The sequence below is a fragment of the Rattus norvegicus genome, chromosome X (assembly GCF_036323735.1).
Source record: "Rattus norvegicus strain BN/NHsdMcwi chromosome X, GRCr8, whole genome shotgun sequence".
In the NCBI taxonomy this organism is placed as follows: Eukaryota; Metazoa; Chordata; class Mammalia; order Rodentia; family Muridae; genus Rattus; species Rattus norvegicus.
This window is the reverse complement of record NC_086039.1, coordinates 67,872,392-67,891,032: the sequence shown is the minus strand read 5'-3', so window position 1 is coordinate 67,891,032 and position 18,641 is coordinate 67,872,392. Positions and strand designations below refer to the sequence as shown.

Below are 18,641 nucleotides of genomic sequence, written 5' to 3'. Positions count from 1 at the left end.
AGATTCTAATCATTTTAATGGGTTTAAAGGTAATCTTGACCTTAGTGTGGAAATACAAACAAGCCTGTATTTCCAGATCCCAGGAAAGTTGTTGAAGCAGGACCTCCAGAAATTCAAGGCAATATTTGCCTTCATGGAGAATTTGAGGCCAGCTTGTTTTAAAAAAAGAAACCAAAAAAAAAAAAAAAAAAAAACCAAACCAACACCAACCAAGCAGCCAGTTGATCAAACCACCACAAACAGAGAAAATGTTTTGTGTGGTCCCTAGATAAGCAGCAACTGATCTTCTTGGGACGTTATTCATGGCTCCAACCCAGACTTACTTGGTACCTAAATCTGGAAATATAGATGGGTTTGAATGATTTTCATTTTTAGTGGCTTGTGTGTTTGGTGGGAACTCAGTATAATATAGTAAAGTGGTCTTTATTCCCCCATCTCTCACGGGAGGTATTTTTATTGGCATCTAAATTTTGTTAAAGAGCTATTTCCATGTAAATTTCATATTGCACTGCCCCCTTCCAGCACTGTGGTAATAGCTTCTTGGAGTAGTGCTACTATTTTCTCGGCTTGTAGAGAAGTGTGGTTGAAGATAGGCTTTGAGGGTAGGGTACTTAGCATTTGAATCTGACTCAGCCACTAGCTCACTTCTTGACTCTGTACTAATCAGTTTGTTTTCTTTTTTGTCCTTCCTTTACGCTCTTCTAAAGTAAGGAAAACAATTGCCACTCCTCTAATTGTTATGAAGCACCCTTAAAGACATAACAACATGGGAATGTTTCATAAATATAAAAGACATTAATATAAGTATTGTTCTTAGTGATCTCCTGTTGCTCATAAGAAACGACAGTAATGTTTTGAGTTTATGAAATTTGCTTCTAAAGACAGTAGTGAGAGACAGACATGAGTTCTTTCACTCAAGCCTCATAGATGGCTTAGTGGCTCAGGCAGGTTTAATTGGGTATTCTGTAATGACAGAACGTCCTTGGCCCACTGTCCATGTGGTTCTCAGAGGCATTGACCTCAAGAGGCATTGCAGCATCCTCATCGCTTTCATTTTCTTGATAGCAAAATGTCTTAGGGTTTCTATTGCTGTGATGTTGCACCGTGATCAAATGGCCGAGGTTCTCTGTTACCACTGGGCTGCACTTTCACCAACTCAGGCTCCTTTCTCTCTGTAGACCCTAGCTTGCGTCACGCTGACACAAAACTAGCCAGTACACAAAGCTTACGCTGCAGGAACAGGAATCATCTCTTGAGATGTTGTTTTCATTACTCTTCCTCCTGGTTCTCTGTCACACTTTTGTGTTTCACAGCTTTACATCCTTTCTAAAATTAGAATCCAAAATGAATTTGTGATAACAAAAAATAAGGAAGTTCATGGCCCGAGAACATAACAATGGTTCTTGTTTGGTCATCTCCATAAATGTAGATTGTGGCAGGAGCTGTAAAGAGAAAACACCAGCTGTGGTGCTCTTCAAAGTAGTTGTGGGTAGCCCTAGTATCTCAGAAGTGGTGTGTAAGCGTCTGGATCGCAGACTTCCTGTATAATAAGGAAGCCTGTCTGTATGTTTTTCTTACTCAGAAGGGTAAGTACAAAGCCTTAAGTTTGAGGAATGACGAAAATAACATCAAGAGGCCCATAGCACTGCAAACAATGTATTTGTTGAAGCCTCTTTTGGTAGCTTGTTTGACATCAATGATACTTGATGTTCTGTGATTCTGTGATTTGAGTGGAAACTATCTCTGTTAGCTAGACATTATTCAGCTTTAGTTTTGTCATTACTCCCTTGGAACCCGATTGTCTCAACTCTTTGTGAGTTTAGGTTGGGGTTTTTCGAGGTTGTGTTTCCATCTGGATACGGAGTTGTTGTTGGTGGTTTTCATAGCAAGCTCACAAAACTTAACGCAGTGGTCAGAAAGGCAAATAAAGATAAAGCTCACTTAAAAGGGATTCTTTGGCTGGTTGCTGAGCTTCTAAGAAATGTAAGGTTAAACAGTGAAAGAATAAAAGGAATAAGGATTCAGCATGTTTTGTTCCCATAGTCCCAGAATTTTTTTTCTAGCAGAAAATAGTATTATAAAAACTGGGTGGCAAGGTTCACCTTATCAGTTGTCCTGTGGGAAACTAGGCGTTGTTGCCAATTTACTTTTAGTGAATCATATGCAAATACAGTTAGCTTGGATTGTCTGTTAGAAATTGCTTATATACTTGCTCCTTCAGAGCAGTCCTCCTTGAACATGAAAATCTGACAACTGTGCCCTCCAGGGCCCAACTGGGCACATGTACAAATATTGCTATGAGTGGTATGTCTACTTCCTTTTCAAAGTCAAGACTTCCTTAGTGTTTCACAGTCACATTTTACATGTTAGTTCTGTGAAATTGTAGCTAATTTTTTAATATCATCTGTTGCTTTATGAAAACCTATTCTAAGACTTAATGGCTTATAGTGAAATTACTTCATTATAGGCAATTTATTAGGCAGAAGTCACTGAGTCTCTCTTTGTCATGTAGTAACACTCACTGAACACATGGCTTGTTTTAACAGTTTGAAACGGTGTTCTGGCTTGTAGGAGACATTGACTGGAATGTCTGCCTTGGGCCTTTATAACTTTTGGTATCAGGGCTACTCAACCTTTTATTTTGCAATACTGACTGGTGTTTTGCGTAAGAAGTGTGCAGAGTGAGACTTCCAAGATAACTGGGTAGCCTCTGGTGGACAATTGTGACATAAACTTAGAAGTCACTTAGTGTCATCTCTGGCTGATTGGTTGAAAATAGTAACAAGCCCCAACACATTTAGGGGCTGGGGTCTGAGGTCTCATCTTTCAGTGGTAGGTATGTTGTAATAAGATCACATTTTAATATTGCTACAATAATAAAAAAATAGTTCTTAATTTTCTCCAAATGAGTAAACAAAAACCAATATTCTTCATAACCCACAATTCGGTGAGGTATAGAATGTGGTGGACAAGAAAATTCCTTGTATAATTTTCATTGGATGAAATGAGTGTGAGTTTTGGCATGAATTATGGACCTCTGCAGAAAAAAAGTCCAAAGAGGGAGGAATCATGCAAGTGAATATATGGCTGATTTCCATTGGCTGATAAATACAGTTAGATACATGGATGTTAAGTGTCATACTAGGGGAGGGGTATTTTTCTGAGGAGGACCACAGAGGATCTGGAAAGAGGTTTCAGTGATCTAGTATATCAGTAGAGATGTGATAAGAATTAAGAATCACAGAGGATCTGGGAGAACATATAGGTAAGACATCTGTTTTTATAAGAGGCAGCAAAGGTAAGAAATATTTCTTTTAGGATTTTTAATTGAAATTTTTATTTTGTTAAATACATACATGAATATTTACATAATTTCCACACATCCTCCCCTGCCTCTTTTTCTTTAATTATAATTTTTACACACACACACACACACACACACACACACACACACACACACACACACACACAAATGTTGGTTTCTTTTTAAAAAACACAAAAATATTATGGGAATATGTTTTTATTTTAATCGTACATGTGGGATGTGGGGCTACTTCAGATTGTCCCAGCAGCTGACTATGATTTGTTTCTTACTTTAGCAGAGGCACGGTTTTGCCAGCTGCACATAGTTTCTGCGATTATGTGACATTTGGAACTCGGGGAACTCTTCAGATGGTACATAAATGCTAGGGCCCCGAGAGGCATGGTGGGTTGTTGACTAGTTTTGGTTGGTTTGTTAAGTAGTCACATGCAACAAAGAAACAACAGGAAGAAATTAGGTTTCCTGACGGTGAAGATCAAATTTGCCCTGAGGAAAACAAACAGACAAACAAATAAACAAATCACACCCAACAGAAGTAAATGGTAAGAAATAAACTCAGAGCTGAAATCCATAAAACAGAGACAAATGAACAAAATGGTACAAAGAATCAATGAAACAAAAGGGTTGTTTCTTTGAGAAAAATTAGGTTGATAAATCTTTAGCCAAATTAACTAAAAAGCAGAGAGAAGAGATCCAAAGTAACAAAATTAGAGATGTGGTATGTAACAACAGGCACCAGGAAAATACAGATAACCATAAGGACGCACTTTAAAAATATCTACCATATCAAATTGGAAAATCTAAAAGAAATTAATAAATTTCTTTATATAGTCACCTCCAAAGTTAAATTACGATCAAATGAGTAATTTAAACATACCTATTACCCTCAGTGAAATGAAAGCAATAATTAAGTCTCCCACCTCCCCAAATCCCAAAGGCAGATGGCTTCAGCTAGTTATTCTCTCAAAACGTCAAAGAAGAATTAACCTAATAGTCCTGGAAGTATCCCAGAAAGGAGAAACAGAAGGATTACTGCCTACTTCTTTTTATGAGGTCACATTTTCCCCAATACATAAACCACATAAAAACCAATGAAAGAAAATTACAGACCAGTTTCCCTTATGAACATAGATGTAAAAATTCTCGAAAAAAATTCTTGCAAACCAAACCCAAGAACACATTAAAATGTTCACCCACCACAATCTAGTAGGTTTCATCTCAGAGATGCAAGAATGGTTCAGTTTACATAAATCAATAATGTAATCTACCATACAAACAGACTGAAAGACAAAAACTACATGATCATCTAATTAGATGCAGAAGAGTCCTTTGGCAATTTCCAACACCCCTTCATAATAAAAGTTCTGGAAACACTAGGGATACCTCAACATAATAAAAGCAATTTTCATCAAGCCTACAGCCAAAATCCACTTAAATGGAGGGAAACTTTAGGCATTTCCATTAAAACTTGGATCCAGACAAGGTTGTCCACCCCTTCTGTCTATTCAGCATAGTACTTGATCTCTTAGCTAGAGCTAAAAGAAAACTGAAGGAGATCAATGGGATACAATAAGGAAGGGAAGCTGTCACAGTAGCTTCACCTGCAGATGATATAATTGTATATGTAAATGATCCTAAAATGCCACCAGGAAACTGCTACAGCTGATATATGGTCTCAGCAAGTTAAAATATAAGGTTAACTCACGAAAAATCAGTAAGTAGCCTTTTTATATTCAAAGGAGAAACAGACTGAGAAAAATCAAGGAAAAAATACCCTTTACAGAAGGCTCAAATATATCTTGGGGAAAATGCTCGAATTACTCTAGATGCACAGAACACATGAAAATCAAGAAGGATGATCAAAATGCGAATGCTTCCCTCCTTCTTTAAAAGGGGAACAAGAATACCCTTGGCAGGGAATAGGGAGGCAAAGTTTAGAACAGAGGCAGAAGGAACACCCATTCAGAGCCTGCCCCACATGTGGCCCATACATATACAGCCACCAAACCAGATAAGATGGATGAAGCAAAGAAGTGCAGACCAACAGGAACCGGATGTAGATCTCTCCTGAGAGACACAGCCAGAATACAGCAAATACAGAGGTGAATGCCAGCAGCAAACCACTGAACTGAGAACGGGAGCCCCATTGAAGGAATCAGAGAAAGGACTGGAAGAGCTTGAAGGGGCTCGTGACCCCATATGTACAACAATGCCAAGCAATCAGAGCTTCCAGGGACTAAGCCACTACCCAAAGACTATACATGGACTGACCCTGGACTCTGACCTCATAGGTAGCAATGAATATCCTAGTAAGATCACCAGTGGAAGGGGAAGCCCTTGATCCTGCCAAGACTGAACCCCCAGTGAATGGGATTGTTGGAGGGAGGATGGTAATGGGGGGAGGATGGGGAGGGGAACACCCATAGAGAAGGGGAGGGGGAGGGGTTAGGGGGATGTTGGCCTGGAAACCGAGAAAGGGAATAACAATCGAAATGTAAATAAGAAATACCCAAGTTAATAAAGATGAAAAAAAATATCTTGGGGAAACTCTAAGCAAGTAAAAGATTTGGATATAAAAACATTAAGACATTGAAGTAATGAACTGAAGATCTCTGAAGATGGGATGATCTCCCATGCTTATGGATTAATATGATTAGTAGAGTAAAAATCGCCATTCTGCCAAAAGCAATCTACATATCCAATGCAATTCCCATGACAATTCTGACACAATTCACAGAAATTGAAAGGATAATTTTCAGCTTAGTGTGGAGACACAAAAAACCCAAATAACTAAAACACTCCTGAATAATGAAAGAAGTGCTTGCCACGGTCTCACCAGCCCTGACCTCAAATTGCACTACAGAGTTATAGTAATAAAAACAGCATGGTGCTGGCATAAAAGCAGCCATGTTGATAAATGAAGTCTATTTGAAGACATAATTCCAAACACTTATCAACACACCTGATAGTTTACAAAGGAACCACATATACATATCAGAAAAAAGACAGTTTTCAAAAAAAAATGGTGTTAGTCAAAGTGGACCGCTGTATGTAGAAGAATCTGAATAGGTCAATATTTGTTACCCTGCATAAAACATAACTGCAAATGGATCAAAAAATCAACATAAGAACATAAGGCCGGATACCCTGAATCTGGTAGAAGACAATCTTGAACTTATTGACACAGGAAAAAGCCTTTTTGCACCAAATACTGATAGCACAGACAGTAAGAACAAACATTAATAAGTGGGACCTCATTAAATAGAAAAGCAAAGGACATCATCATCAGACAAAGCAGCAATCTACAAAATGGAAAAAATGATTCTTACCACATATACATACAAAAGAGGGTTAATGCTCAAAATATATAAAGAGCTCAAAAATTGAACATCAAGAAAAATAATTAAAATGTGTAATACTGTCATAAACAGAATTCTCAATAGACGGCACTCAAATAGCTGAGAAACACTTAAGGACATGTTCTGTATCCTTAGCCAGCAGGGAAATGCCAATCAAAACAACTTTCCACAGTGGTTGTGCCAGCTCGCACTCTCTCCAGTGGTGGACTGTCCCTCTTTCTCCACATCTGCATCAGCATGAGCTGTCATTTATTTTATTCATCGTAGACATTCTGACAGGTGTAAGATAAAAATTCCAATGTAGTTTTGATTTTCATATTCTTGATTACTAAGGATGCCAAACAATTTAAATGTTTCTTAGCCATTTGCAGTTCCTCTTTTGAAAATTTTTTTTTAAAAATCTGTATCCCATTTTTATTTGGATTATTTGTTTTCTCAATTTTAGATTTTTGGGTTCTTTGTATATTTATTTGGATATTAGTCCTCCATCAGATGTGTAGTTGGTAAAAATATTTTCCTATTCTGTTAGGCTGTCACTGTTTATGGATGATAGTGTCTTCTGCCTTACAGAATTTTCATAAGGTCCCATTTATTACTTGTCCATCTTCGTGCCTTCATTTTCTTTGAATTCTAGGAGCCTTTTAACCTAAATATTGTTTTATTTTCCACTTTAGGTACAAAATGCCAGTGACTTGCTGATCAAACCCCTGGAAACTTTTCGGAAGGAACAAATAGGTTTCACAAAGGTATATTTTTTGTATTAAATGATAATGTCCAATTTAGTAGTAATTGAGTAGTTGTTGGGACTTCCACTCATCATTCTGCAATGATATAGTGAGTAAGTATATAAGGCCAGAAGATGCTCAGATATCCCACAAAACTGGTTACATTAGTTTGCAATTTATCTCTCTGGGTGTTTCCAAAAGAAATTGACACTTAAATTGCTTGACTGCCCCAATCCTTGTGGGTGGGTGCCATGTAATCTATTGAGAATGTGAGTAGAACAAGGACTAGTGAAAGGTTGAATTGAATCCTTGGCCACATGACTTGAGGCTTGGAGCCTTGGCTCTCACTATTACTGTTTCTTAGGGATTCAAACCCAGATTAAATGCACAGCAATAACTCTCTGACTCTTGAACCTTCCCACTACCCTACTGGTATTTCTTACAGTTTCCATGTAGCATATCATAAGCATAGCAGTCTTAGCTTTTAATCTTATGAGTCAGCACCTTAGAATAAATTCCCGCCCCTGGGTGCTTTCTCTTGATGTCTCACTCTTTCTTATTTTAACTCTTGATCTCACTCTCTAACTAAAACAGAAATTAGTAATAGGAAGTGTGCTGCTGCTGTAACTAACAGAATCATGTATGGGCATGGGAATGCATTCTGAGAACTGTATCTGTAGCTGACTGCTTCCTTATGTGAACATTGTAGAGAATACAGAACTAGATAGTGTAGATCACTCAATGGAGTTTCTTGATACAATTAAGAAATGCAATCAGCATGAGATATTTGAAGCTATGCCAGCATGATATAGCGTACTGTTTAACATGATGTTTAGCATACTGTTTATGTATGTTTTATAAGGCTTATACTCGAAAATAATGATACAAGTGTGGAATAGTAAACATATAACCTAGTGACATAGTTATTTTTCTTTTCACACATGAGGTACACAAGTGTTTGTGCTACAGTGTTTGTGTTATTGGGAGCACAGTACAAAGCATCTCAGACATAAGTGATGCCTGATACTATGATGCTAGTTTGGCTATAAGGGCATGGGAGTGCCAGAAAAATTTCTGCCCTTTTATGATCTCCCTCCTCTTTCTTTTCCATATCTCCTCTCTTCCTCTATTTACTCCCTTCCCCTTCTGTACATCTCTCCCTCCTCCTTTGTTTTCTTCACTTTCTCAGACAAAATATTAGTGTAGCCCAGGGTAGACTCAAATCACCAATCTTAGTTCTTTTAAGGCCCTAAATGCTGGACTTTCAGGCTTGCCCCACCACACACAATTCTCTTAATGATCTTTTGGGAACACTGACATGTCCACAGTGTGTTGTTGAAAAATGTCAAGTGTCCTTATGCAACATATAATTATATCTAAAAGTGTGAATGCACCACCAGAACTAAATCCTTGGTGGGCTGTGAGAGTTTTGAGGCACATACTAGGGAGACCTGACATTGTGGTGGAATGGCTTTTATGTCTGGTGAGGATTCAGGAATACATGAGGAGAGTGATAGAGAAAAGTCCCACTGTCTAGATTATAGACTATTGGTTATGTAGTGTTGTGAGGAATGTGGGCAATAAGGGTGATTCTGATAAAATCCAATAGAAACGAGGAGGATATTATTGATCATTTGGGAAAAGACAGTTATTGCTCTGAAGTGGCAAAGAACTTGGTGGATTTGTATTTGTATTCAAGTAACTTTTAGAAGGCTAGTACTTGTTTGAAGCTGGGGATATGTACTTTTAATAAATTTTAATTAATTAGAAAAATTTGTGCAACTTTACAGTGTATATTGATCACTTCCTTCTACCAATATCTTCCTTCCCAACGTCCCCTGGTGTTTCCACCTGATCACCCTCCCAGCTTCATGTCCTGTTTTATTACTAGTAACCACCCAAGTCTGTGTTTTATGTGCTTGGGTGTATGACTCCCTACTCGGGCATGAGCAGCCTACACTTCTTCTAGCTGGGAAGGCTTTTTTTTAAACCTAATTTTCTTCTGTCTACTAGTAGTAAAGTCAAGAAGAGAAAAATTGAAGGACTTTTTTTGAAGGACTCTTAAAAAATTATCTGTAACTTTTAAATAATTGGATCAGTGTATTTTTATTAAAAAAACAAGAAAGCAGGTTCTGAGGAGAAGTTGAGATTCTTATGGCTGGGGCTGGAGATGACTCAGTAGTTGAAAGTTTGAGTGTTGCTCTTGTGGAAAAGCACAGTTGGGTTGTCTGCAACTATCCTGCACTCAAAGTTCCCTGTAACTCTAGTTCTAGAGGATAGAACGCCCTCATCTGGACTTGCTGGACACCTGCAGTAACATGCACACAAATATATACCTCACACGATATAAATAATTTGAAAATACTAAAAAGGAATCATCCAAAGAAAGATTACCATGGCTGTGAACCGAGGACCTAATTAACTGTCAATGAAGGACTGTACAAATAGAGATTATACCAACATTACCACCAGAGATTAAAAGGAAACAAATTAGAGTCTTTAAAATAGGCTGTTCTTCAAGAGAAGTATCCCAAAGATAATTCAGAACTGATTACAGTTCCCATTCTCATTATAGGTCCTAGGGGCAGAGTTAGTTCCTTCTCAGTTTAAATATAATACTGATTTTTGAGGTAGTTTGACACTAGGGTGGCCCTATAGCAGGTCTTCCAAAGATGGGCCACTGCAGAAGGCATTGTAGGTCTCCCCTCCTCCTCTGCAGCTGCTATAATAATGAATATTGTTTAGGGCCAAGCTTTAGAAAGGTAAGGAGAAATACACAGACACACACACACACACACACACACACACACACACACACACACACACATATGCTGACAGGAACCGGATATAGATCTCTCTTGAGAGACACAGCCAGACCATGTCAAATACAGAGGCGAATGCTAGCAGCAAACTATAGAACTGAGAATGGGACCCCCATTGGAGGAATTAGAGAAAGGATTGAAAGAGCTGAAGGGGCTTGTGACCCTATAAGAACAACAATTCCAGCCAACCAGAGCTCCCAAAGACTATATATACATGGACTGAACCATGACTCCAGCTGTATATGTACCAGAGGATGGCCTTGTTGGGGACCAATGGAAGGAGAAGCCCTTGGTCCTGCCAAGGTTGGACCCCCAGTGTAAGGAAATGTCGGGGGGGGGCGGGAAGGGGGGCTGGATGGGGAGGGGAATACCCTTATAGAAGAAGGGGAGGAGAGGGGATAGGGGGCTTATGGACAGGAAGCCAGGAAAGGGAATAACATTTGAAATGTAAATAAAAATATCTAAAAATATCTAATTAAAAGACAGACATGATTACTCAGCTTAAAAAAAAAAGGTAAGGGTGATTTTATCTCCTTAGGGGCTAGAAACCACATCACTCAACCAAGGAGGATTTTTCTGAGACCTCAAGTGCTCAAAGATTTTGAATGATTTCCAACTTACCTGGCGTCCACTGCTCCTTCCTTCTGTTACATTTTGTCTTCTGGAATGGGGATGCCTGTCTTATGCCCATAGCTGTCTGTTTAGAAGTGTGTCAGTTGGTTGCTATCAGAGGCCCACAGCTAATTGTCTATCAGCCACCAACCACATCTAAGTTGAGTCATAAAATGTGTGGGCTAAATTTGAACCTTAAACGTTTGAAGTGATTCTGGAATATATTGACTTTTGAAGTTGTTGGGATGGAGTGGCTCCACTTTGCCTGTGAGAGAGGAGTGAAGTTAGTGAGGACACGGATGGGTAGAATGTGTCTCCCTAATTTCAGATATAGAAATCCTAAACTCTATAAATATTTCAGTTTCCTTTTAGGATTTCAGTTACTTCATTTAGAAAACAAGGCACATGAAAACAATCGCCATCAGTGGGCTAAGTGGTTTTGCATTTTGTTTTTTTATTTCCACAGCAATCCTTGTGAGCATCTGACAGAGGCAAATGACACTTATACAAGACAAATACAATGATAGAAGCTATAGCATTAGTAACAATAGCCTGGGTTGGGACACAAGGGTCTTTTAAGCTTCAGATTTTACTCCTTTTCTTTTTTCTTTTTTTTTAATTATTAACTTGAGTATTTCTTATATACATTTCAAGTGTTATTCCCTTTCCCAGTTTCCGGGCAAACATCCCCCTCCCCCCTCCCCTTTCTTATCGGTGTTCCCCTCCCAACCCTCCCCCCATTGCCGCCCTCCCCCCAACAATCTAGTTCACTGGGGGTTCAGTCTTAGCAGGACCCAGGGCTTCCCCTTCCACTGGTGCTCTTACTAGGATATTCATTGCTACCTATGGGGTCAGAGTCCAGGGTCAGTCCATGTATAGTCTTTGGGTAGTGGCTTAGTCCCTGGAAGCTCTGGTTGCTTGGCATTGTTGTACATATGGGTTCTCGAGCCCCTTCAAGATTTACTCCTTTTCAAGGTAGGCTCTCACCGTCAAGTCCAAGCTGGCCTGGAATGTCTTTCTTTTCCTCCTTCGTCAGCCTCCCCATTTACTGGTGTGTTCTACCATGTCCAACTACATATTTCTGTTAAGCTCTGCTGTCTAGACCTGTGCCGGACTCTAGGCTTGTCTCCTATTCATGATTCTCCTGCCTTAGAATCTTGAGTGCTGAGCTTACAGGTATGTGCAACTACATCTTATTTGGCTTACCATTATGAAAACCACCAGACATTTAAGTCTCAAGTCCTCAGGGTTGTCAGCCCCTTTTTAAATCCTTAGTAGTCACAGGTAGATAGTAATTATTTAGTTGGAATGCTTATACATAGTCCCTGTCCATCATCATTGAAAGGTTTGTTGCACAATATCATACCAGATGATTTCAGCTTCAGTATCCATGGATCTCTTTTATTAATATGTCAAAAACTCATATGAATATTTTTAGCTTAATTTTTTTCATCCTGGTGTACAAATCCATTCCCAGTGTTATGTCCAGCATGTAACCGAAGTATCTTCTCTTATATATGTTAAAATGTGTCATCTTGAACAAGCATCCAGTCCTAATGTTTGGAATAAGAATACACCTTACAGTGGCTATCATTAGAATGCCATGCCAATTGGGTCAGATAAAGAATATAAGCGTAGCAGGAAAGAGATTTATTGCCAGGTCAATTAGAAACTACCACTATGAAATGGGAAGCTGAGGTTATAGCTCAGTAGTATAGTGCTTGCCCAGCATATGTGAAGTCCTGGCTTCTATGCTCACCTCTCACATGAAAAGGAAAAGGAAAAGGAGGGGCAAAATAATACGTGGATGCACGCCTAGTGTTTGGTATCATGAGTGAAGGTGATATGGGCATTCAAGCATGGGGAATAGTCTAGATAGCCCAGAAATACTATATTCTACTAGTTTCGTTTGGCATCTAATTAGTATTAATGTTTAATTTTGGAAGGGTAGAATTAAATGACAGAAGAAACTTTGAAATTATAAATGTAATAGAAAGTGTTTAATTTTCTGTAATATTATAACAGTTGAAAAGGTTCTTATCTAAAAAAAGTAATTGAAAAACATTTGCCATTTGCTAAATTACAGGACAGTTACTATCTACCACCCAAAAGGGTCGAAGTGGTCTTGTGTTTCGAAACCCACATATTTACTTACTTTCAATCTTGGCCGAGGCTAGAAGACAAATGTAAGGATAATCCTTTAGTGGTTGACTGTATCTTGCAGAAAGGGAAATTCCATGGTATATTTTATGTGTACTAGGCCTACTGGTTTGGTGATTTTATCACTTCTGTCTTCTCACTGCAAACTTGTGAGGTAGGACTTAAAAATGTATTGCCCTAGTGAAGAGATTGAGACTCTGAAAGGTTAGAATACCCACCAGTCTTTCTCAAATCCTAAGGATCTAAAGATCTTTATCAGTTGGTCTAGCTTTGACCCACTTATTGTCAGAGTTATGTCTCAAGTAGACTACTTGGAATTATCCTGACAGCGAAATTTAGGCTAGAGGATATTACACTTAACTGATCGATCCATGCTTATCACCCTGTACAAAGCTTAAGGCCAAGTGGATCAAGGACCTCCACATCAAACCAGATACACTCAAACTAATAGAAGAAAAACTAGGGCAGCATCTCGAACACATGGACACTGGAAAAAATTTCCTGAACAAAACACCAATGGCTTATGCTCTAAGATCAAGAATCGACAAATGGGATCTCATAAAACTGCAAAGCTTCTGTAAGGCAAAGGACACTGTGGTTAGGACAAAACGGCAACCAACAGATTGGGAAAAGATCTTTACCAATCCTACAACAGATAGAGGCCTTATATCCAAAATATACAAAGAACTCAAGAAGTTAGACCGCAGGGAGACAAATAACCCTATTAAAAAATGGGGTTCAGAGCTAAACAAAGAATTCACAGCTGAGGAATGCCGAATGGCTGAGAAACACCTAAAGAAATGTTCAACACCTTTAGTCATAAGGGAAATGCAAATCAAAACAACCCTGAGATTTCACCTCACACCAGTGAGAATGGCTAAGATCAAAAACTTAGGTGACAGCAAATGCTGGTGAGGATGTGGAGAAAGAGGAACACTCCTCCATTGTTGGTGGGATTGCAGACTAGTACAACCATTCTGGAAATCAGTCTGGAGGTTCCTCAGAAAATTGGACATTGAACTACCTGAGGATCCAGCTATACCTCTCTTGGGCATATACCCAAAAGATGCCCCAACATATAACAAGGATACCTGCTCCACTATGTTCATAGCAGCCTTATTTATAATAGTCAGAAGCCGGAAAGAACCCAGATGCCCTTCAACAGAGGAATGGATACAGAAAATGTGGTACATCTACACAATGGAATATTACTCAGCTATCAAAAACAATGACTTTATGAAATTTATAGGCAAATATTTGGAACTGGTAAATATCATCATTCTTTTCCAAATTCACCGTGCCTTTATAGTGGTGATAACTTATCACTTGACCTTGAAGCTTTCTGTCCTTTAATAATATTCTGCAGGTATATCAACTTTGAAAGGCCCCCCACATTCGTGATTCATCCCAACTTTCCCTTGTAGTTCATCATCCCCACACATCATGGGGCCTGTCTGATGATGAAACATTAGTACAGTGCATCAGGTGTCCTTGCTGGGCTTTCATATAGTTTGTGTTTAGGGGATTCCCATTGAGACAGATAAGCCCTGTGAAGCTCACCTTCAGCTTGGCACCCCCGCCCCACAAACTGTGTGCTGTTTATCTCTGGAGAGATGAGTTCCTCTTATCTAGTGAGTATAAACCACCAAGTCAAACAATCTGAATTCATTTCTAACCAGATGGTTATATAACCATGTTCCAAGTGAGGTCTAATCCTGATTTAGTTTTGTCTTGAGTATTTAAATTTTTAGCCTTATGGGAACCATATAAAATGTGCATTAATTGTATAGATGCTCTGTTGGAATGATTTCCCTCTTGTATGGCTGGGACTAGAATCTAGGATGTTGTACACGATGGGCAAATGCACTACGACTGAACTATATTCCCTTTAAAAAGTATTGCTTGTTTTTAGCTTTTTGTGTGTTTTGTTTTGTTTTGCTTTCTTTTGAGACAGTTTCTCAAGAAATTGCTGGCCTTGAGTTCACTCTTGAGTCTAAGGACGACTAAAGCTTGTGATCCTGCCCCTGTCCCCAATCTCTAGCCTCTAAAGTACCTGGAAATACAGGGTTTGACCTCCAGGCCTGTCTTGTTCTAATACTTCTTGGTAGTATATTCTGTATCCTGATTGGACTAAAACTGAGTACACAAAGCTTTGCTGCTAGCCGGATTTGTGACTTCATTAAGAGTTGCTAGGTACTATCACTAGTGACAGAGAAACACAGCCAGTGTTGCGTTTACCACAAGGAGCCAGAGGAGGTCCCTTCCCACTTACGGACTTCTATTCAGGTACAGACAGATTTTTGACTATGGTACAGAAAGGAAACTCAGGATTAATTGTTATAAATCAACATTAGTGAATTTGAAAGTATTTTTTCCTTCATCTTTATTAAATTGGGTATTTCTTATTTACATTTCAATTGTTAGTCCCTTTCCCGGTTTACAGGCCAACATCCCCCCTCTCCCTCCCCCTCTCCTTCTATATGGGTGTTCTCCTACTCATCCTTCTCCCATTACCACCCTCCCCCCAACAATCATGTTCACCAGGGATCCAGTATTGGCAGGATCAAGGGCTTCTTCCCCTTCCACTGGTGCTCTTACTAGGTTATTCATTGCTACCTATGAGGTTGGAGTCAAAGGTCAGTCCATGTATAGTCTTTGGGTAGTGGCTTAGTCCCTGGAAGCTCTGGTTGGTTGGCATTGTTGTTCATATGGGGTCTCAAGCCCCTTCAAGCTCTTCCAGTCTTTTCTCTGATTCCTTCAACGGTGGTCCCGTTCTCAGTTCAGTGGTTTGCTGCTGGCCTTCGCCTATGTATTTGCTGTATTCTGACTGTGTCTCTCAGGAGAGATCTACATCCGGTTCCTGTCAGTCTGCACTTCTTTGCTTCATCCATCTTATCTAGTTTGGTGGCTGTATATGTATGGGCCACATGTGAATCAGGCTCTGAATGGGCGTTCCTTCTGCCTCTGTTCTAAACTTTGCCTCCCTATTCCCTGCCAAGGGTATTCTTGTTCCCCTTTTAAAGAAGGAGTGAAGCGTTTGCATTTTGGCCATCCCTCTTGAGTTTCATGTGTTCTGTGCATCTAGGGGAATTCAAGCATTTGGGCTAATATCCACTTATCAATGAGTGCATACCATGTGTGTTTTTCTCTGATTGGGTTACCTCACTCAGGATGATATTTTCCAGTTCCATCCATTTGCCTATGAATTTCATAAAGTCATTGTTTTTGATAGCTGAGTAGTATCCCATTGTGTAGATGTACCACATTTTCTGTATGCATTCCTCTGTTGAAGGGCATCTGGGTTCTTTCCAGCTTCTGGCTATTATAAATAAGGCTGCTATGAACATAGTAGAGCATGTGTCTTTGTTATATGTTGGGGCATCTTTTGGGTATATGCCCAAGAGAGGTATAGCTGGGTCCTCAGGTAGTTCAATGTCCAATTTTCTGATGAACCTCCAGACTGATTTCCAGAATGGTTGTACTAGTCTGCAATCCCACCAACAATAGAGGAGTGTTCCTCTTTCACCACATCTTCACCAGCATGTGCTGTTGCCAGAGTTTTTGGTCTTAGCCATTCTGACTTGTGTGAGGGGGAATCTCAGGGTTGTTTTGATTTGCATTTCCCTTATGACTAAAGATGTTGAACATTTCTTTAGGTGCTTCTCAGCCATTCAACATTCCTCAGCTATGAATTCTTTGTTTAGCTCTGAACCCCATTTTTAATAGGGTTATTTGTCTCTGTGCAGTTTAACTTCATGAGTTCTTTCTGGTTACTGTATCCAGCAAAACTCTCAATTAACATAGATGGAGAAACCAAGATATTCCATGACAAAACCAAATTTACACAATATCTTTCTACAAATCCAGCCCTACAAAGGATAATAAATGGTAAAGCCCAACACAAGGAGGCAAGCTACACCCTAGAAAAAGCCAGAAACTAATCGTTTTACAATAAAACAAAGAGAAGAAAAGCACACAAACATAATCTCACATCCAAATACGAAGATAACAAAAGCAACAATCACTATTCCTTAATATCTGTCAACATCAATGTACTCAATTCCCCAATAAGAAGACACAGATTAACAAACTGGATACACAATGAGGACCTAACATTTTGCTGCCTACAGGAAAGTATTTATATAGAGAAATATATAGGAATAAGATAGATTATGATCCTAAAACAGGGAGTGGCCTTCTTTAGAGATTGTCATGCTTAGATTCCTTAAATTTATGTGACCTTGGGAACATTTGAAAGAAGGAAATGGAATGGGGAAGGGAAATGTAATTATATTATAATAGAACATAAAATTCCCTTACTCAAAGGATGTGGTTTACAGCAAGGTTTTCAGATTGAGCAAAGGAAAGTTTAAAATGTATGTAAAACATTTGAGCTAGTGCATTTACATTTCTTAGTGAGATTTCTTTTCTCAATGGAATGATGTCAATTTTTTCAGATATATTGTCTAGCATTAGAGATAAGAGACGATGGCTAATAGGTAAAACTAAAGTTTACAAACATTCTAGTCCTAAGTAAGCATCATTCATTTATGGCTTTTAATATTCCTATTGCGATGTTTTTAGGAAAACATACACTGCTTGGCTTTTGTAGGTCGTTTTGAAGTTTCTTGACACTGAGTCAGCAGGAAAAACTAGATCCTGGGATTCTGGTATCCCAGGGTGATGAATGCTTTTCCATCTCATGACTCCTTAATTTTCTCTGCCTTTCTATCTTTCCTTAGTGTTGTGCCCTGCTAAAACACACACACACTCTCTCTCTCTCTCTCTCTCTCTCTCTCTCTCTCTCTCTCTCTCTCTCTCTCTCTCTCTCTCTCTCTCTCTCCTGAGAGCCTTTGAATGATTGTGGATAATAGAGGCTGTTGTTCTCCATTCAATGAGTAGAACACTGAGGTTCAGCAAGATATGCTATCTAAGGTCACTCAACCAGGAGTGGCATTGCTGGGAATCGAGTTCAGGTTTCCTAGCTGTAAGTGTAAGGCTCATTTCACTTTGTATACTTCTCTCATTTGTCTAGTGAGGACGATGAACTGCAGATGTAATGGGTTAATGTTCCCAGGGACATGTGAACAAATGTCTGTACACTTCAGATATGGCAGCAATGACAGGTGAAAATAACATGTCTATGTATGCCAAGCTATGTAAACCAATGAGTTTACTGGACTTACTTAAAAGAGAATGCTTAAGGGGTTACGTATAGAAATAGGATCATTCAAAGGTAAGTATATTATGAAATGATCCCTCTTTACCATGGGTGAGAACTCATGAAAGCTTCAGCATGGATAAGTTCCCAGATACAAATTAGTGATGATTGTGTGGGGGCTGCATTATTGGGATCCTGCCTTCTGTTGACTGTTTACCTCCCATATACTCTAGCAGCTTTCCCAGAACTATTTTGTATCTGGGGAAAAGTGAAAATTGTTGAGGATCAGGCTGTGCTGTGCTTAACTTTTATTCCACGCTGTATAGAAGAGTGGTTTTTCAAACTGCCTCTTACTGAGAGTCTCCATTTTACAGTTTTAGACTTCAGGTTGAGGAAGAGAGATGATTCTGTACTTGAGTAAATGTGTGAATAACACCATCTGGTCCAACCCATTCAGCACAGAATGGTAAATGATTCATG

The 18,641-nt window shown here is 39.1% G+C and overlaps 1 protein-coding gene across 2 annotated transcripts in view; it reads left to right on the top strand.

Moving 5' to 3' along the window:
- Nucleotides 1-18,641, top strand: part of Ophn1 (oligophrenin 1) — a 378,262-nt gene that overhangs the window by 127,185 nt on the left and 232,436 nt on the right. For both annotated transcript variants that reach the window (XM_006257072.5, NM_001107848.1), the window contains one exon: nt 7,356-7,427. In XM_006257072.5, coding sequence (XP_006257134.1) covers nt 7,356-7,427 — 72 coding nt within the window. The remainder of the gene's footprint in view (nt 1-7,355; nt 7,428-18,641) is intronic.